Source organism: Triplophysa rosa, linkage group LG12 (genome assembly GCF_024868665.1).
Source record: "Triplophysa rosa linkage group LG12, Trosa_1v2, whole genome shotgun sequence".
Classification (NCBI taxonomy): domain Eukaryota; kingdom Metazoa; phylum Chordata; class Actinopteri; order Cypriniformes; family Nemacheilidae; genus Triplophysa; species Triplophysa rosa.
Window position 1 is genome coordinate 4,639,219 of NC_079901.1, and position 17,540 is coordinate 4,656,758.

The 17,540-nt window shown below is 40.0% G+C and overlaps 2 protein-coding genes across 2 annotated transcripts in view; both read right to left on the reverse strand.

The window, feature by feature from the left end:
* Positions 1-2,027, reverse strand: part of LOC130563220 (uncharacterized) — a 35,038-nt gene extending 33,011 nt beyond the window's left edge. The window contains exon 1 of the mRNA XM_057348652.1: positions 1,311-2,027. Coding sequence (XP_057204635.1) covers positions 1,311-1,467 — 157 coding nt within the window. The 5' untranslated portion in view covers positions 1,468-2,027. The remainder of the gene's footprint in view (positions 1-1,310) is intronic.
* A 415-nt stretch (positions 2,028-2,442) lies between these two features.
* Positions 2,443-17,540, reverse strand: part of hipk3b (homeodomain interacting protein kinase 3b) — a 42,410-nt gene continuing 27,312 nt past the window's right edge. The window contains exons 3-15 of the mRNA XM_057347277.1: positions 16,238-16,357; positions 15,095-15,181; positions 14,621-14,805; positions 14,372-14,534; positions 12,483-12,600; positions 12,258-12,379; positions 12,051-12,178; positions 11,764-11,931; positions 10,828-11,112; positions 10,312-10,458; positions 8,114-8,343; positions 6,976-7,112; positions 2,443-6,867 (exon numbers count right to left, since the gene is read on the reverse strand). Of these exons, the coding sequence (XP_057203260.1) occupies positions 6,388-6,867; positions 6,976-7,112; positions 8,114-8,343; positions 10,312-10,458; positions 10,828-11,112; positions 11,764-11,931; positions 12,051-12,178; positions 12,258-12,379; positions 12,483-12,600; positions 14,372-14,534; positions 14,621-14,805; positions 15,095-15,181; positions 16,238-16,357 (2,370 nt within the window). The 3' untranslated portion in view covers positions 2,443-6,387. The remainder of the gene's footprint in view (positions 6,868-6,975; positions 7,113-8,113; positions 8,344-10,311; positions 10,459-10,827; positions 11,113-11,763; positions 11,932-12,050; positions 12,179-12,257; positions 12,380-12,482; positions 12,601-14,371; positions 14,535-14,620; positions 14,806-15,094; positions 15,182-16,237; positions 16,358-17,540) is intronic.

The window sequence follows — 17,540 nt, forward strand, 5'->3', positions numbered from 1 at the left end:
CTGAAAAGCAAGGTGTGCTATGATTGGCCGGTTAACCAGTGCGTAGTGATTGGTCGAATACTGCAAGCTTGTGACGGAAATGTAACGCCTCTTACCATATTTGGAACATCAGGTTCCAAAGCAATTGTACTGACAGGTACGCCCACCTTACTTGCGTATACATTTGGGCGGTCTTAGTCAAATCATACCACGAACTGACGTAGATTTGTGGGGGTGTGGTTACACGAGGCGTTTCAGGCAGGTCTGGGTGAGCACTCGCTTTGAGATAGAATGCATCTTTTGTTCTGACACTTGATTTTTGGCAATTTTACGTGTCTAATACATGCATGGGCAACTTATAATACACCAAAGACACAGAAAAACACGTATTTTAATTATTATAGTATTACACCCCTTTAAATTACTTCACTGGACGAACAACACACAAGCACGTAAACGCACACACGCACGCACCCCCGCACCCGCACACGCACACGCACACACACACACACACACACACACACACACACACACACACACACACACGCACACGCACACGCACACGCACACGCACACGCACGCGCGCGCACGCACGCACGCACGCACACACACACACAGTGTAGAAAACTAGGACCTCTGCAGATGCTCCTAGAACACCATGTAGGCAAGCTCAGCATCTCAAATCAGACACTGCTGTAGACACTTTTACAGCTCATTTATGAATGTGTATGAACCCTGTTTTGCAATCCGATTAGTCCCCAGGTTACACGGTTTTGGACATGAATCTCTGCAGTTTGGTCATGCATGCTAAAAAACTACATGCATCAATGTTTGGCACAAAAGAGAGCTGCAGTTTCCATCAGCACGCGCCTACACACTTCACTGCATTATTGCTGGACTCTCACTTCATCACATTACATCACTCTCATCATAATCTCTCTAGATGATAAAGCACTCAAAGTAGTTTATAACCTTTTCTCACATGGAGATTACGCTTTCCCCCAAGACAACAACAAAATAAGGTCAATTACAATTACAGAAACTTTTACGTATTACCAAAAACACCGACACGACACGTTTAAATCGTCAAAGTAACAATTAAGGTCTGCGCTCTTATTGTGAATGATGGTGTTCTATACGGTGCCAAAGTTTTATCTGATGTGAATGCGTAAATCTTGCACAGACATATTCAGCGATCAGGAAATATGCGTGTATAATGGTTTTATTCCTTTATGCAAAGGCTTGAGTTTGATCCGATGGGGAAATGTCTGGTTCTGCAGTAATAGGACACACACACAAATACATATACAATGGGTGAGATGTGGGCTTACCCTCGTAAGGCTGCGCACTGTGTATTAAAAGCAGCAATATTCCTAAAGATGAGAGTTCGGTGCCGCGCATCCCTCCAGACGCGTGTCTCCATGAGCATCTCCTCCAATTTTCTCCAGAGCGCGAACACCTCCAGCTTCCTTCTACACGACCTGCCATCTGTGTGTCCAGAGGAGGGGTCCCGGTGTCGGTACCGGTCCAGACATCTGCTCAGAAGCGTGAGTCAGTGCCCTTAGACACTCCAGCCATCACTGCGACACTGGGGAGCGCATCCTTCACGGGTTCATCTACGACTCGAAGCCTCGTTACAGGCCACAGCATTCGAGTGGGTCGCATGTATCTCTTTGTTCAGATGTTCAAGGAGCTGTCGTATGAAAAAGCGCATGTATGCAGGTACGTGGATGCTATAGTTTTTGACCACGTGCAAGCTCTAGTGGTGAGAGAAGCACACTGCCATCGAACTGATCCATTATCACCATCCAGCTTCAAACAAAACCATAGCCAGCATACTGTGGATTCAATCATTCAGTTCTGTATGACTGAGAAATACACAATACGGTCTGTAATAACAGCTGTGACGCAAGGCACCTGTTTATCTACAGATGTTTGTATTACTGAACAACACCCACAAGTTGTTTACACGCAGTGTAGGACTGCATTTAGTTTTTAACATGAAACATTTGTAAGACTTCATAGTGTACCTTTTTACCTACAAAGCTGAACTGTGTCGTCACGACAACGTATTTCTCATAAATGTCAGTTTGTAGAAATTTTATTTTATTTTTCCAGTTTACTCGAGGAAAATATTTATAAAATGTTGTATATCAAGTAAATGAATTTCAGAAATGAATAGGTGTCTGGTGTGTATACTGTAAGCAAAATAAAAATCTAATCTTAACTAACCATAAGGCCTTGATCTGACCTGTGCTTTAAATGGTATTTTAGTTGACTAAAAGTTAGTTTTATGCGTGCGTACAAACGATTATAGATTTTAACAATTGTAGATTCTAAACTGTGAGGTGAATGTGAAGATTTGTAATGTATGACTCGTAAGCTACCTTTCATATTTTTTCTTTCGTTCATTTTTTGTATTCAGTATGAATGTTTAAAAAAACTCTTATTCACTCACCAGAATTCAGTTTAATGTGACTAAGTAGAGGATGCTTGGTCACATCTTTATTTACTGAGAACTAGAGAGGAAACGCCAGTCTACAATGAAAACATTACTGTATATCCAGTGGGTTACATGTTTCCAGTCCTCATAATGCACAGTGCAAGAAGTGCTACATGACAAACCAGTGTAGCGTCAAATCAGATAAATCAGAAAATAAAACAAGAGTTTACATACATCAAACAGTGAATAGCAATGCTTTTATCAACTCTTAATGAAACAAATAAAAGAAACATGAAATCCATAACTTGCAGTGTAAAATAACTTTGACTGATGTTGAAATATGATGTATAACTGGATACGAGTACAGTACATTTAAAGCATCGTAACAAGAAGTCTTTCTTTTTTTAAATGAGATTAGTGCAGATTTTGAATAAAGCATTAAATATGCCATTAAATTGATTTTATGTTATGATGTTGTGTTTATTGAATGCTGTAATATTAGAAAAGATTTTAACAGAAACTATTGATTTCATTTACAGTAAATACAGGCAATAAATATTCAAATGATTCATTATTCAACAACTTCGTTTCTGGGTGCGATTTTCTGAAGAAATGCTGGTGAATGCCATTTGCAGGGATCGAAAAACATGATTAACATGTAGAATAACTTCACTCTTCCAAAATAAAGGTGCTAAGAAAGGTTCTTCCATAGAGGACCCATTTTGGGTTCCCCAAAGAATCTTTCAGTCAAAGATCTTTAAAAGGACCATTTCCCCATTACAAAAATCTTTATTTTAAAGAAAGTGGAGTACAACATGTTTAACATTCTGTACTTGACGGTTGAAATTACATGTCATAAAAACATGATCACTGTGTCTAGAAAACAGCCAGTTAACAATTGCTAGACATTTACCAAAGCAAATAAATACCATCAGCGGAATGGGATTCTTTTAAAAAATGAAATGCAAATTTGACAACAATTTCGATCCCTGGAATGGAGAGTTGCTTGCTCATACATTGTGTGTGTAACAGGGTGAACTGAATACTTGCAAATTTGTTTCATAACCAATATCTCAATCAAGGCACACACACAGTGTTGTTCACACTGTACACAAATATAAGATATGGTCTTAACATAAAATGACATCAAAGTCACATTTTTTAAAACAAAATTGTCAACATCATACATTAATGTAAAAATAAGTTTATTAATTTAATCACAAACTGCCCTCTCATATCAAAACGTGGCGTCGTGGTTACCGCACATTAGTTTTTAATAAGTGCTCAGTGGCATGAGACTATAGGATTATCCATAACAAACTAAAATACTGAGAAATGTTTTTTGCCATTTGTATTTCCGAAACACAGCAGAAATGTTCTAAATAACAGCTGTTAATATCGCTGAAGTCAAATCAACTCTGCAAGCTATTACGAGTCAAAAACATAGATCAACATGTAAACATACAAAAATGAAGTTACACCGATACATCCATTAATATGCAGCGACGATCTAGAATGGTTAATGAAGATGCAATACTGATGTGAAAAGAGAAACTAAACGTCCATTAGTAGCAATACAGCAGTTAAAATGACACTCACAAATCAAAAACCACTTCTAGTTTAATATATTAGAGAGACCCACACAAATAAACAAATGTAGATAAGAACCCATGTCATTTCACAGCTATCTGAAATGGCAATTCATACAGCATATAGCAGCTTGTCTAAGATACATTCAAGATACGATACGATTTATTACTTGTCCAAAAAGCTAAACATAACCTCAGACATTATTTTAAATACAAAGTTGAAATTTACCCCATGACTATATTCACTACAGTATACGTGAGGTCTATGCAGAGAGAGTAGCTACCTTGCTAAGAAACCGGCTCTGTTCCAAGCACCTACTGAGCTGCCTTGCTGTCTGCTGCTTACATACGCGGCATCCTAACTTAATTTCAAGAATTTGGAAAGCCATACAAAGGCAAACCACATACTGTATAGCGTGCTCCTCATGAAGTGCATGAGACTCCGATTTCAACAGTGTTTGGCATTAGCATGCTACTATGCTAACTGTGCAACGCTCAAATAGGCTTAAAATACACAACACAAATATACTAGATTAAAAATAGGATGTTTTACATCAAAATCAACTATTTTTCAAACTATACCGGTCTGTAATAAATGACTTTATTTATAATCGACGAGCTCTCAATTCATTAGCCATCTTGGATTTGTTTCGCTGTTTCTTCTTAGTAAAAGTACGATGCTGCCTTATAATCCATCCACACTAAGATATTTTGGGAGGCAGCATAGGTTTGCATCAGAAGTGTGCCTACGATAAAACGTTACCTACGAAGGCAGCTCCCTAGGTTTTAAAACGGAGCCTATGAAATTAGTCTTTGGTGGCGCACAAGCAACTTCATTCAGAAGACTGAAACACAAATCAAGTTGAACGAACCAAAACAAAAATGCACACATCATATATACAATACACACACACATACTTGTTTGTCCCTGACGGAATGTATAAAATGCAGTTGACACCGACAAGCTTTCATCGTACGATATAACAGTATAATTAGGAAAAAAACAGTTAAATCAATTCACACATGCATATATAAATGAGGATTGCACACCGTAAACACACCTTGTCAAGCTTCAACACTAAATAAACCAGCTCTATAACATATATAAGTGTATATATATACTCGTATGTGTCTATACACCAAACACTGCATGGTCTGCTCAGGCTAAGATGAATCCATTACCCTGAATCAAAGACCCATTTGCATTTGTGTCTTCATCTAGTCGAAGCCATGCCCACAACACAACACACACACACACACACACACACACACACAAACCCAAACAACTAAAACACACACAAAAAGAACAACAAACCCCTACTTCTGTATTTAGATTGTATTGCAGTTTCACTAAACAGTACACATACTGCTCGTATTATAGATTTTTATGAATAGAAATCGATTCTAAGCAGTATTTAATGAATTCTTTATACAACTTGTGAAACCAAAAATAAACTGAGAAATAAAAATGAAACTAACAGCAGGCGTTCGCTGCAGCAAAAGCATGCTGTCCTCACGACATCTCAAATATACACCGGATCCAAAAATAAGTACTGCGGCGTGTGCACTGAGGTGCACTGATGCCTATCTATGCATGAAATAATACATCTGTGTGTATATACATTATACACACACACACACACACACACACACGGACAGAATCGAACTGCAAGTGCCGCAGTCCGAGACGAGTACATACACGTTTTATATACACACACACAGAGAGTGAAAGTGTAGAAGTAACACAACAACTGCCGCTATATAAGGCACTATGGCTGGGACAACAATGCACCTCGGGCTTCTTTCCGAACAACATTGCAGCTCATGCAACACATGCAGCGAGTAATGAACGACTCCATGATGAGAAACACCAAAGTTCAAATACTGTGAACACAAGAAAACAGCAGGTGACAACAGTCGTGAACACTACATCGGGCATCAGTCTTTACAAACACAAAATGTGTCTCATACAAGTTTAAAGGCAATGTGTAAAAATAAGTTGACCATCATGTGGTTTTGGACACCATCTTCTGTCGATATTCATTAAAGGAGCGCTGATTTGAAATCCGATAAAGTGATACGTCACATGTGCAAAATCTAATCTCTTACTCCTTTTCTTTCAACCTGAAACTTTTCTCAACCCTACTTGCTAAACACTTTCCGAACATGTTCTTCTTTAAAGCTCAATTTAATTGCACTCAAGTCTACGTGATTCCCCCAAAAATGCTTGCTTTCTCTTTTGTGCCAGGGCATTGGGTACGAGAACCAGACGGTACGTGGTTGGCACAGAGTGCCGGGGTTATGCCTGTGGCTGAGCGATAATGGGGCGCAACCGACTCCCATCCAGACTCGAGAGGGTTGCAAAGCGAGCGAGTCTCAGACGTAGGGGTACTGGTTTATTTTGGTGGGACTGAGAGGGAAACTGGCGTACGCTGGCGACGTGATGAAGGAGTGTGGGGGGAAAAGCGGTTTGAACTGACCCTGAGGGTGGAGGCTGGGAGAGGGCAAAAGACGGGGGTTGAGCCCCACGGTGACCTGGTGCACCAAGTGGCCTGCTGGATGGGTGAGGCCGTAAGGTGGCTGAAACACGTGACTCCGCGTAGCCCCAGGTGAAGCCAGGAGGTGGGCAATGGGGGCACTGGTCACCAAGGGGCCAGAAGGGGGGTAGGAAATTAAAGTGGGCTGGGTAAGGGGGTGGACACCCAGGTGTGACTGAGGAGGATGGGCCGTAGCGTGGGTGGGGCTGCCATGAGGCAGAGTGAAGGTGTGGCCATGTACGTTGGGCGGGATGAACGCCTGAGGCCTGCGGTGGCTGTAGTTGCCATTCCACTCCTGGGATGAGCCAAAATGCTGGACCTGAAGCAAAAATGAGTTTATTAAAAACATGTCATGTAAAAATATCAGACTTCGGGGCATTGATTCCTTATATTTAAGAGGTTTGGAGCGACTGGAAGTGGAACTGACCTGTCCAAAAGCAAGCTGCTGTTGAGGGGGCTGCAGGGGCCGGAAGGCAGGAGTGGTTTTCTGTTGTCGGGTCACAAATAATGTGGAATAGGGCGGCTGTCGGTTGGATCCACTGCGGCCTTTGGGTGGGCATGACTCTACAACAATAGCAAGAGAAAGTGTAAGAAAACTTACATAATCACTTATTTATGTATCATGGCAACCAACCTTACAGTGAGACACAATGTACATCCGGTTTACTGTAAAACAAACCATGACAGGGTGATCAGGTCTACAGTAGTATCACCCTTAAGGGGGGTTATTTTGTGATAACGGAACATTATCCATTATCCACGGCTACCTGCCACAAGTAAATAATCAGATTTGAAATGTATTTAAAATATTCGGGCACTTAATAATGTTGATAATGAACAATGTTGGCATGAGAATCAGAATGGAGAATTTCAGAGAGCCGTGTGATAAGAATGTTGAAACCTCGGACAAGAAGAAACCACATCACTTCATACAAATGAAAAGCATTCATATTCACTGCTCTCTTTCTTAAAGGTCCAGGGTGTCATTTTTTGGAGGATCTATGCAAGGGTCCCCTTGCATATAATTCGCCATGTTCTGTCAGCCGCCGTAGTGTTCCAAACGGGAGGGGTGGAGTGAGCGGTTGGTTGCAATTCGCAACCTTGCCGCTAGATTTCACTGACTGGACCTTTAAGTGGCAACAGACAGTTGGCCTACAGTTTCCATGTTTTTGCTGGTCAGCAGGTTAACATCTATAACCACGTCTATAACAGATTATTCCCTTATTTTGTGTCAATGGCTATGTCCTAAAATCTGTACAGGTCAATCCTCCTATATACAGTTCAGACACAAAATATACAAAAAAGAGATAAAAAGATCTTTGTAGAAAAGGAAACACTCCCACATCCAGTATAGGCCTCACAGCACCTATAATCACCTGTTACCGCAAATGTTCCCTACTGAAGCCACACGGTCCCAAGAACTGTGAGCTGAAAGCAAACAGCAGCAGCAGTGATGATGTGACCTAACTAACTGTCCAGGACTAAGTACTTATACTATCTATCATGTCCACAGAATTAAATAAATGAAGAAAAAAGGGTTTGAGGGGGTTTGGTGTGATGGTTACCTGTGCGTCCCATTGGCTCACTTTTTGGGACCCTCATGGGTGGCACCACCATGGTGCGGACAGGAAGCTTGACTGCCTCTGTTTTTGCGCTTCTGTCGGCTTTGCGGTTCGGTGCGTTGTCATGAATGTAAGGGTCCTGCAGGAAGGGGCTGTCAGCTCGGCTGGAGGAAACAGAGGCCGGTGAGCCGTCCACCATGTCACAACCGCTTTCCCGTTCATCGTCCGACATACTGCACAAAGACAATAAAGGCATTTGAAGGCAAAATTGTTTGTCTTCAGCTAAAGAAGGAAGTGATGATATGGGATGGTGTGTGGGGGTGCGTATTCATTTTTTGGGTGAACTATTCCTTTAAAGAGTAAGTAGCATATGATTTTTAAGGTCCTACTTTGGTTTATGGAGTGTCCAACAACAAGTTTATGTACATACAAGGTGTAAAAACACTATTATGTCGTAATAATAGGCAGTTATTCTTACCATACTTCTTGTCTGACTCTCAAATGATTCGTTCCGCGATTCATCCATCTAGTCCCCTCCTATCCACTAGCCTAGTGTCATGCGATTGGTCAGATGGTGTAGTCTGTTGTGATTGGTCAAACGCGTTCATCATGTGTCGCAAATGGAACACCTACCATCATTACTGGATTACGGTTTACAGGTGGTTGGATGTAGTGTTGGGCGATATTCAATATAATCAGATCGTTCTATCGCCAGCCTGTGGATCGCCGATACACGATAGTATTGAGGGGCGGGGCAATTACGCATTTATCTATGACAAGCTGGATTTGTGGACAAAAACAGAAGCTTGTGTGTCTAGAAAATGCTCATGTGTGACTGCAATTAGCATTCTATCAGAGTTTAAATTGAGTGCAGTTGGCAACATTGTTACTTACCACCGCAACCTTTTAAACAAGAGAAAGTAAACTATTGCTTTAAGTCAATATCATTCATCCAAATGCATCATTGATGCCCGCGTACGTTGTTATTACTTGATTGCCAAACGGGAACAACTCGTGCGGTGGTTTCAAACCCTCAAGCGCATAGCAATTCCTGCGAGGAAAACCCAGAGCCGCGCGCATCACAAGTTTATCGTGCACTGAAAACTCAAAGCCCGCACATTATAAACTCTCTCTGGCGCGAGGAAAAGCCTGAGCTGCGCGCATCACAAGCTCTCTCGTGCACTGAAAACTCAAAGCCCGCACATTATAAACTCTTTCTGGTGCGAGGAAGCCTAAGCCGCTTGCATTGCAAGCTCTCTTGCATGAAGAAATGCGCAATGCGCGTTTGTAATATTGATTTGCAACATATATTGGCAAACAAGCCAACTATCGTCTAGGGAATCAGTTATCGCCGATAGGTCTGAGGATCGTCAATACACGATAGTATCGTCTATCGGAACAACCCTAGTTGGATGTCATATATATTATATGTGTAGATAGAGATTAGATTAGATTGTAGAAGGGATTTTACTTTACCAGTTTGAGCCCGAGTCTGACGAAGAAGCATCCGAAGACGCTAATCCACAAGAAACTCCACCACGACTGGAGCAGGATGTTTCTCAGTGGCAAGTGGCAAGTGACAACACTTTGTCATCAAAACTTCCAGTGTGACAACATGCATGTTGTGCTTTTGCTCATCAATGAAATAAAATATTATTTTTACTTAAAATACTGTTAATATGTTAGTAATAATATTATTTCGTCTTAACTGTGCGTTGTCATGGTACATAGAGCATTTCAGAAAGTTTCACATATCCTGCAGTGAACGCGCCAAGATTATTGAAGCAATCTTCGGTGAAATGACCCGTGCACAGTAAAACCCTGGGGTTATACTCCTTTGGTATCGTTTGAAAAATGAATTGTAACCATTGTTCCCTCAGAAGTTCTTCCTTTAGTAGTTGAAATAAGACGGACTTAGTTTCACAATGTAGAACACAGGTTCTAGACATGATACACATCGGACTAGCTCATGTCTTGTTTGCATGATTCAGAGTCGACTCCCATTTTTACAAGCCAATAACTTTGTTATTTATTCACCTTCGGACTTACAACTTGGCAGACAGCTTACTTTCAAACACTGCAACATAACACACTGCATGAAATGTAATTGTCAAGATCTCATACTACTTACTCTTTAAAGTTTTTAAGTAAATAAAAAGAAAATTCAAGCTTTTTAACAGTTATGTTGTGTGTGGACTGACCTGTTGGGTCTCTTGCAGGGTGAAGTGCTGGACTGTTGTGATGTAGATGAACTAGTGCTCAGGGTTGAATCAGGACTGCTGAGGGAACACACTCGCTCCATATGTAGTGTACTCTGACACGCCTCACACTCTGGACTACCCTTACACCTGAAACACACACACACACACACAAACAAACTATACCATAGTACAAAAAGCAGTCGAACTTATTCTTTTTTTCTACATCCTCAGAAGCCATACAGCTTTGTGTGAGGTTAAAGTCAACATTTTATTCACCTTTTTGTGAAAAACTTAAATGTCAGTGCTAAGGCGTCAAATGAGTATGAAACACTTTTATCGGCTATGTTCTATTGGTGGTATTATTGAGCACAGCAGCCTAAAACAGACCAACATTGCTTGCATCATATGACAACTTTTAGAAAACAATGTCATGCACATTTGGAGAGAAATGATCTGTTAGGTCTAGTCATTTAACGTTTTTTAATGACAGTAAGATAAATCCTCTGGTTGACTCACTCTGGCGAGTGTTTCTGAGCATCAGGCCTGTCCTCATCTGATCCGCTGCTGATGCTGATCACGCTCCCCGCCGGGCTCGGGGAATCAGCCATCGCGCTAGACTGTCTCTGTTTCCTCGTCTCTGAGTCCCCGTACTCTGGTTCTGCCTTACAGCACACAGCTTCCTCCTCTGGCACAGCATCCGCAACACACTCCACCTCCTCTGTGCTTTTGGCACTGTCTATTGTCTGTGGGGACTGGCTTGCTAAATTTTGGGAGTTTTTGCCGTGCATTAAGTTGTTACTTCTATTAGAGAAAAAAAAAGATACAGATTAGGTGTGATTTGCATTCTCGGAATCAACTCATGTGATGACAGCAAGCAAACTTCCTAAATGTCCTGTATACACTTTCAAGCATCCCATACAAGACAAGAAGTATTAGCAGTGGCACTAAACGTTTCTAATAAAATCCTTCACTTATACATCAAAACAAACAAACAAATTATCTTCAAAAAGCAATTTAAAAGCTGCCTTTTATAAATCATTTATGAATATTTCATTGATTTATTTGAAATATTTGTAATGTTTATTTTGTGGTCAATTTGTCACTAGTTATCAAATGTATACAAAATATATAAAACATGTAAAAAACATTATATATATATATAGTGCTGCAAAGGCAATCTTAAAAATCTTTTGTCTCCAAGGTGACAGGCAGTCCTATAAAAAATTTAAATAAACAATGGTAAATTAATTAATTTATTATTTAACTGTATTATTGTATATTAACTTAACTTTTTAACATCTTGCCAAAGCCCTGGTCAATTTGTTTAAACTGACTAATAAATTGATTCATTTAATTTCATTTAATTTGTTTAAATTACATTCACGTTTTTGTACTTCAATTATAAGATATCAATGACATTCATACACAGGCATGTACCATGAGGACACTGACCTGTTTGAAGACACTTTATTTCTTTTGTTAGCGGCTGGCTGTGGCCACACCACATGAGCAATCCCTATGCTGATTGGCTGGTGAGCGGATATCGCCATCTGGTTGGTTAGTAGTGGCTGATGGTGTGGCATCATGGAGTTGTAATGGTTGCCATGGGAATGAACTTTCCTGCAAAAGATGCAAGAATATACAAAAGGTTTTTGGTTCACGCGGCGGTAGAATTACAACATCGAAACAATTGAGATAAATATTGCAGCACAAACGACGAAGCATCTCGTCCCACACACCCCCAATCTGCCTGTCTCTGTGGACCTGCCACTGTATCTGAGCCCAGAGAGGTTGCTGAGGGGGCCATGGGGGTCACCTGTGGCCAGGCGGGCACCAGGATCTGCTGGCCACGATTTGACCATGTTTGCTGTAGAAAAGGTAACACATGTTGAATAAATCGAAGGTTAACTTCAACCTAAATGAGTTTAAGTTTGTCAGCCGTTTACCTGTGTAATAACTCCCGGTCTGATCTGTAGCGGTTGCATGGCAGACGCTGGCGTCACCAGTGGTACCGTGTTCTCCATGCGCACTGGGAAGCCCGCTGGCTTATTTAGGTTGGGAGGGAGACCTGTTATAGAGTAAATGATCAAAAAAAGTGGAATAAAACATAATAGCAAGTAAAAGTAAAAATATAATGATAATAAAGTGTAAAGTAGCAGAAGGTGGAAGACCTTGTATGGTTGGGGGACAGAGGATCAGCGCCTGCTGGAATGAGTCACTAAACTGAGCACTTCCTGTCTGAAGCGGTATCCCATGATGCATCACTGAGGGGGCAGATGAGGCTAAAGCCTGTAGAATGAGCAGAGAGAGGAAAAAAGTTTTAATTAAGTTTGGCTAAAGTCTCGCTGATAATTCTGTAGTAAGTAAAAAGTGCCCATCTCTATAATATTCTGGATGTGCTTCACAGAAGAAATAAGGTCATACAGGTTTGCAACAACATGATGGTGAATACAATATGATTTAAATTTCATCCTTGGATTAACTTTAACAAGCCACAGAAGATGTTTCTTACATCACTAATAAATGACAATCGTGCATTTAGCAGACACTTTTATCTAAAGTGACTCACAGTGCACTTAAGGCAATAAAATTTTTTATCAGCATGTGTGTTTTCTGGGGATCGAACCTGATGATGTTTGCGCTCGAGTCTTAACACAATGCTCTACAGGAAATTAATCTGGTATATCCTTTAAACAGTACATAAGCTTTGTCATCATTTTATTTTTAATGACAATGTTTACTTTGTGTGGTGGCGAGCATGGACACACATGAAAATGCACCATGTTTAACTGTCCTGTAGGTGGCAGTATGACATCACCACAAAGAGTACAGTAAATGTTTTGTACAGATCTATAATCTCTGGATCAAAGTTCATTTTTTCATGCCAGCCGAGCATAATGCCCGTCTACTGAATAACAGGAATACTTTAACATTGTGAACAAAGTCCAGCTCTACGTGCTCCAGCACAGTACATTACTCATTTACCAATTTACCATCTAATTCAATAACACAAATCCAACATTATGCTTTTAACAACCTTTCATAAAACATACAACATCAAAAATGCATGTACGTGTGTGTGTGTGTGTGTGATTGAGGTCAGTGCTGTGGGCAGAAAGTTGCCGTGACTCTCCTTGACAACCAAACGTTCTCTCTCTCCACGTTGCCATGATGTCAGCAGTGTTGCCTTGCCAACGCCAGTAAGGCGATAAGGCTACAAATGTACGAGATCTCAAAAAGATCACAACGCAAAGGTGATCGGTGTCATTTTACCAAAACACACATGGATGTACAGAAACCGTAACAGAGCTGGAATGTCGAGGAAATGCTTTTATGTCTGACAGCTTGTGTTAAAAGTCGAAATATTCATTGGAAGATTATTATAATGTAGTCAGAGCATAGGCAGCGTGTGTTGTGACATGTTCATGCAACGCCAGCCGTGTTTTGACAGCACGTTATGACCTGAATGCATCACGAGGAACAACTCAACACTCCCCACACGTTTACAGGCAAAAAAGCAACGAAAGAAAAAAAAATCCTCCATCTTGCACCTCTCTCTGTGTCTCGTCGTCGAGTTACAGATCAGCAAGTAAAGAATAGGTGATGTAATACAACGAGTACACAGTGAAAGTCTGCACAGACGATCACACAAACACAGTGTTGTGGGAAAGACTCGGCAAGTACCGTAAAATCATGTTACTTTTGGTCTCAGAAGTCCAAAATGTATGCTTTAGTTTGCCAAACTTGATTTTGACAAATAAATCATTTAAATAAAACATCTGTTACATTCTACATGGTAAATTTATTGAGAAATGCAAAATATGGTTGAAGTCAATCGTTCACAAATCTTACTATCACACAAGTTTCAAGTGAACAGACAAGCTTTAGGAAAGGTTTTAAAGTTATTAAACGTCAGTTTAGTTTTGTTAAATTACACAGTAGTGAAGCACAGACAAAAGATATGTGTGCAGTGATTTCCTGAACCATGTTAAGGTTGAGAAGCTCATTTCACTATCTTTAAAGGTTTATCTGAGGCTCTACAAGTAATCTTTTTCCATACCTGAGAGTGAATGGCAGTCAACTTGCAGAAAGGCAGCGTGAGGCCGGGAGCTGTGCTGGAGCTCGGGACCGTCCTGACAAACGCAGCCTTGCTCCGCCCGAGAGACTCGTACCCGGCCGGCCGCGACCAGCACACGTCCATAATTTGAAAAGCCGATTTGACACTGTGAAAGAAACAGTACAGAGAGAATTTCAAAACCCTTGAAAGTCAAGATTTGGAAGCACGGCTTGAGAATGAAGAGACGCTCACTGGTTGCTGTGGGGGAAATCTAACAGATGCTGCATTGTGATGAAGGGATGGCTGAGGGCGTCACTCGGGGCGATTCTTTCCTCCGTGTCTATCTGCAACATCATCTTCAGCAAACTCACAAACTCTGCACGGTCCACCTTCTCTGCTAACAAATCACAGCCTTCCAAATTCATCACTAGATTCACCTGAGAAAGGCAGACATCACAGGACAGTCAGTCAACTTGACCGGATGTGCTAAATGGATTTTTTAAACATTCAAAAAGCTCCTACCATTCCAACTTTATAAAGCAGTTCAACAGACAATGTAAAGTATGTACATTTATCTATGCTACTTAGGCTGCCATTAAGAGTACAGTACCCTTAGGTTTTTTTCAGATCTAACATTTCATTTAAACTTCAGTTTAGACATTTGTTACAGCAGTTGTCCACACGGGACGTTATGTGACTGACTCTCTGGTGATAAACTGTACGTACATGCGCTATATCGTCCAAACAGCTGAAGATGTACTTCCTGGCTTCTTTCGATTTGAGCCCCGTCTCTCCCTCATGCTCTTCTGTGGACTGATTCGAACAAAATTATATAATTGATTATATGTTTACGACATACAGTATATTTGAATTTGTTTACTACTGCAAATACTGCCACATTAGTAAAACGTGCTTAAAGTGACAGTTCACCCAAAAATGAAAACTATCCCCAAAATATCTTCTTTTGTGTTCTGCGGAAGGAAGAAAGTCATACAGGTTTGAAATTACAAGGGGTGAGTAAATGATGACAGAATTCTCATTTTTGGGTAAACTGTCACTTCAACTGTCAGAAAAACAACAGAACAACAAGCCTGCCACCAATCTTCACTCCGTATCTCATCCAGAATTTATCTGTAAACACGATTGCAGATGCTGTGTGCTTGCACAAAGGTTTTTTCGAAATGCATGTTCTTTTGTCGTCTTTGCTTTTTATACAAATATATTATTAAAGATGCATTATGTCTCTTGTATAGAAGTGCAAACTGAAAATCAGCTTTAAGAATTTAAAAAGGTTTAAAGAGGCAAGAAGTTACATACAACACATGCATAAAGCTTATTAAACAGCTTTAGTCATAACAAGAGAGGATTAACAAAATAATGACTGATAAAACCGTAGTCCATTTATGCTTTATTTACAGTATATATTTGAATAGAACCCATATTTTCTGATATGCTGCAGTGTGCATTATTTGCCAAATAATTTGTGTTTTGTTCATTTTGTACAACATATCTCGTATATTGATGGTTTAATCGAACCTGAGGTGCATTTGAGCAAATATTGTAGACATTATACTTTAGGCCAATCTTGTATTGTTTGTACATGTAAACTAATGTTTTAATCTGATTGCAATGTTTAGAATACATGAAAACAGTACATTTGTAAGCTGCAGTCGGGCTGAATTCTTTAAGATTGATGAAAATGTGTACATGTAAACATCCCTTACAACTTGAGCTGTTTGTCACAGACATTTAAGAAAAGAGAAGCTAAATAACCTCACTTATTGTGAGCTAAATGTCCTGACTCATGTGATTCACGTCATGTGATTTATGGACATAATAGAGGTTTTCATTTGTTGTTTTTTGTCTCACTTTGATTTTCCAGGCAGCATAAGGAGAGTCTGACTCCCGGCAGAAGAACCGTGACGTCTTTGTCCCCACGTTCAACAGATGCTCTCCAGGCAGACCCTGAGTCTGAGAAATGTAGCGAATCTGAGAGGAGACAGATAGAAAGAAGAAAACAGCGCTCATCATTAATGTTTTAACACCGTCCAACAGAAACGGATATATCAACAAAAGCCTGTCAGATCCATGGAAACCGCATGTGTTCTCAATAACACATTTAAACCCAGCACGTGTTCAGAGAAACACCCAGAGATCGGACGCTTGGTGAAGTCACGTTTATTCACTGTGACGTCAGTGTCGGTGTGGTGTGAGTGAAACATCTATTATTACACAGTGACTCCAGAGGTGCGAGATTATGTGACCTTTGACCTCAGAAATTGGGGAAAACACCCCACTTGTCTCGTAGGACCAACCCATCCAAACAAAATACAACATGATAAAAATTTAGAACATTAGAGCCACATCATCTTGACATCTTTATGTATCAGACCAAACCATCACACTTTATCCAAAACTGAAAATCCATTCCGCATGTTGCTCAAACTTCCACTAAAAGTAGAAAACAGCTAAATATGTTCTGTAATAAACTAAAATATGATTAAAAGGAATAGTTCATACAAAAAAATCTGACATTATTCACCCTCATGATGTTCAAAACCTGTAAAAGAATACATTTTCAGAAATGTCTCAGTGGTTTTGTGACTATACAATCAAAGTCAATGGGGTCCAATCTTGTTTACCAATGTTGTTTTTTTAATAAATTTTCTTCTGAAGAAAGTCTTTTTGAAATGACATGATGGTGAGTAAATGATGAAAGAATAATTTTCCCTTTAAATGGAATAAAAATCAAGTGGATAAAAATTCCCATTCATATGGGTTATTTTAATTATACTTTTATGATATTTCTTCTGCAAAAACACCTTTTGTGTTCCTATGAAGGTCATACAGATTCAAAATGACCCCAAAGTAAATGATGACCCAATCTGTTGTCGTTGCAAACAAACAAGGATAAACAAAATAAACAAGGTCTGTACAAAACAAATACTTTTGAAGAACATTGTCATTTCCAGAGTTCTTCTCCAGATATGAACATCCATGAACAACTATATCATTACCTTTCATCACATGTTAAAGGTTCTTTAGACAAAAAAGTTCTTCAATGGCATCGTGAAGCACCTTTATTTTGTGTGTGTAGCGAGTACATTAAAGGGGCGGGGGGATGCCACAGTGTTTAATGCATTCTGACTTCTTTACAATGTTAAACGTGCTG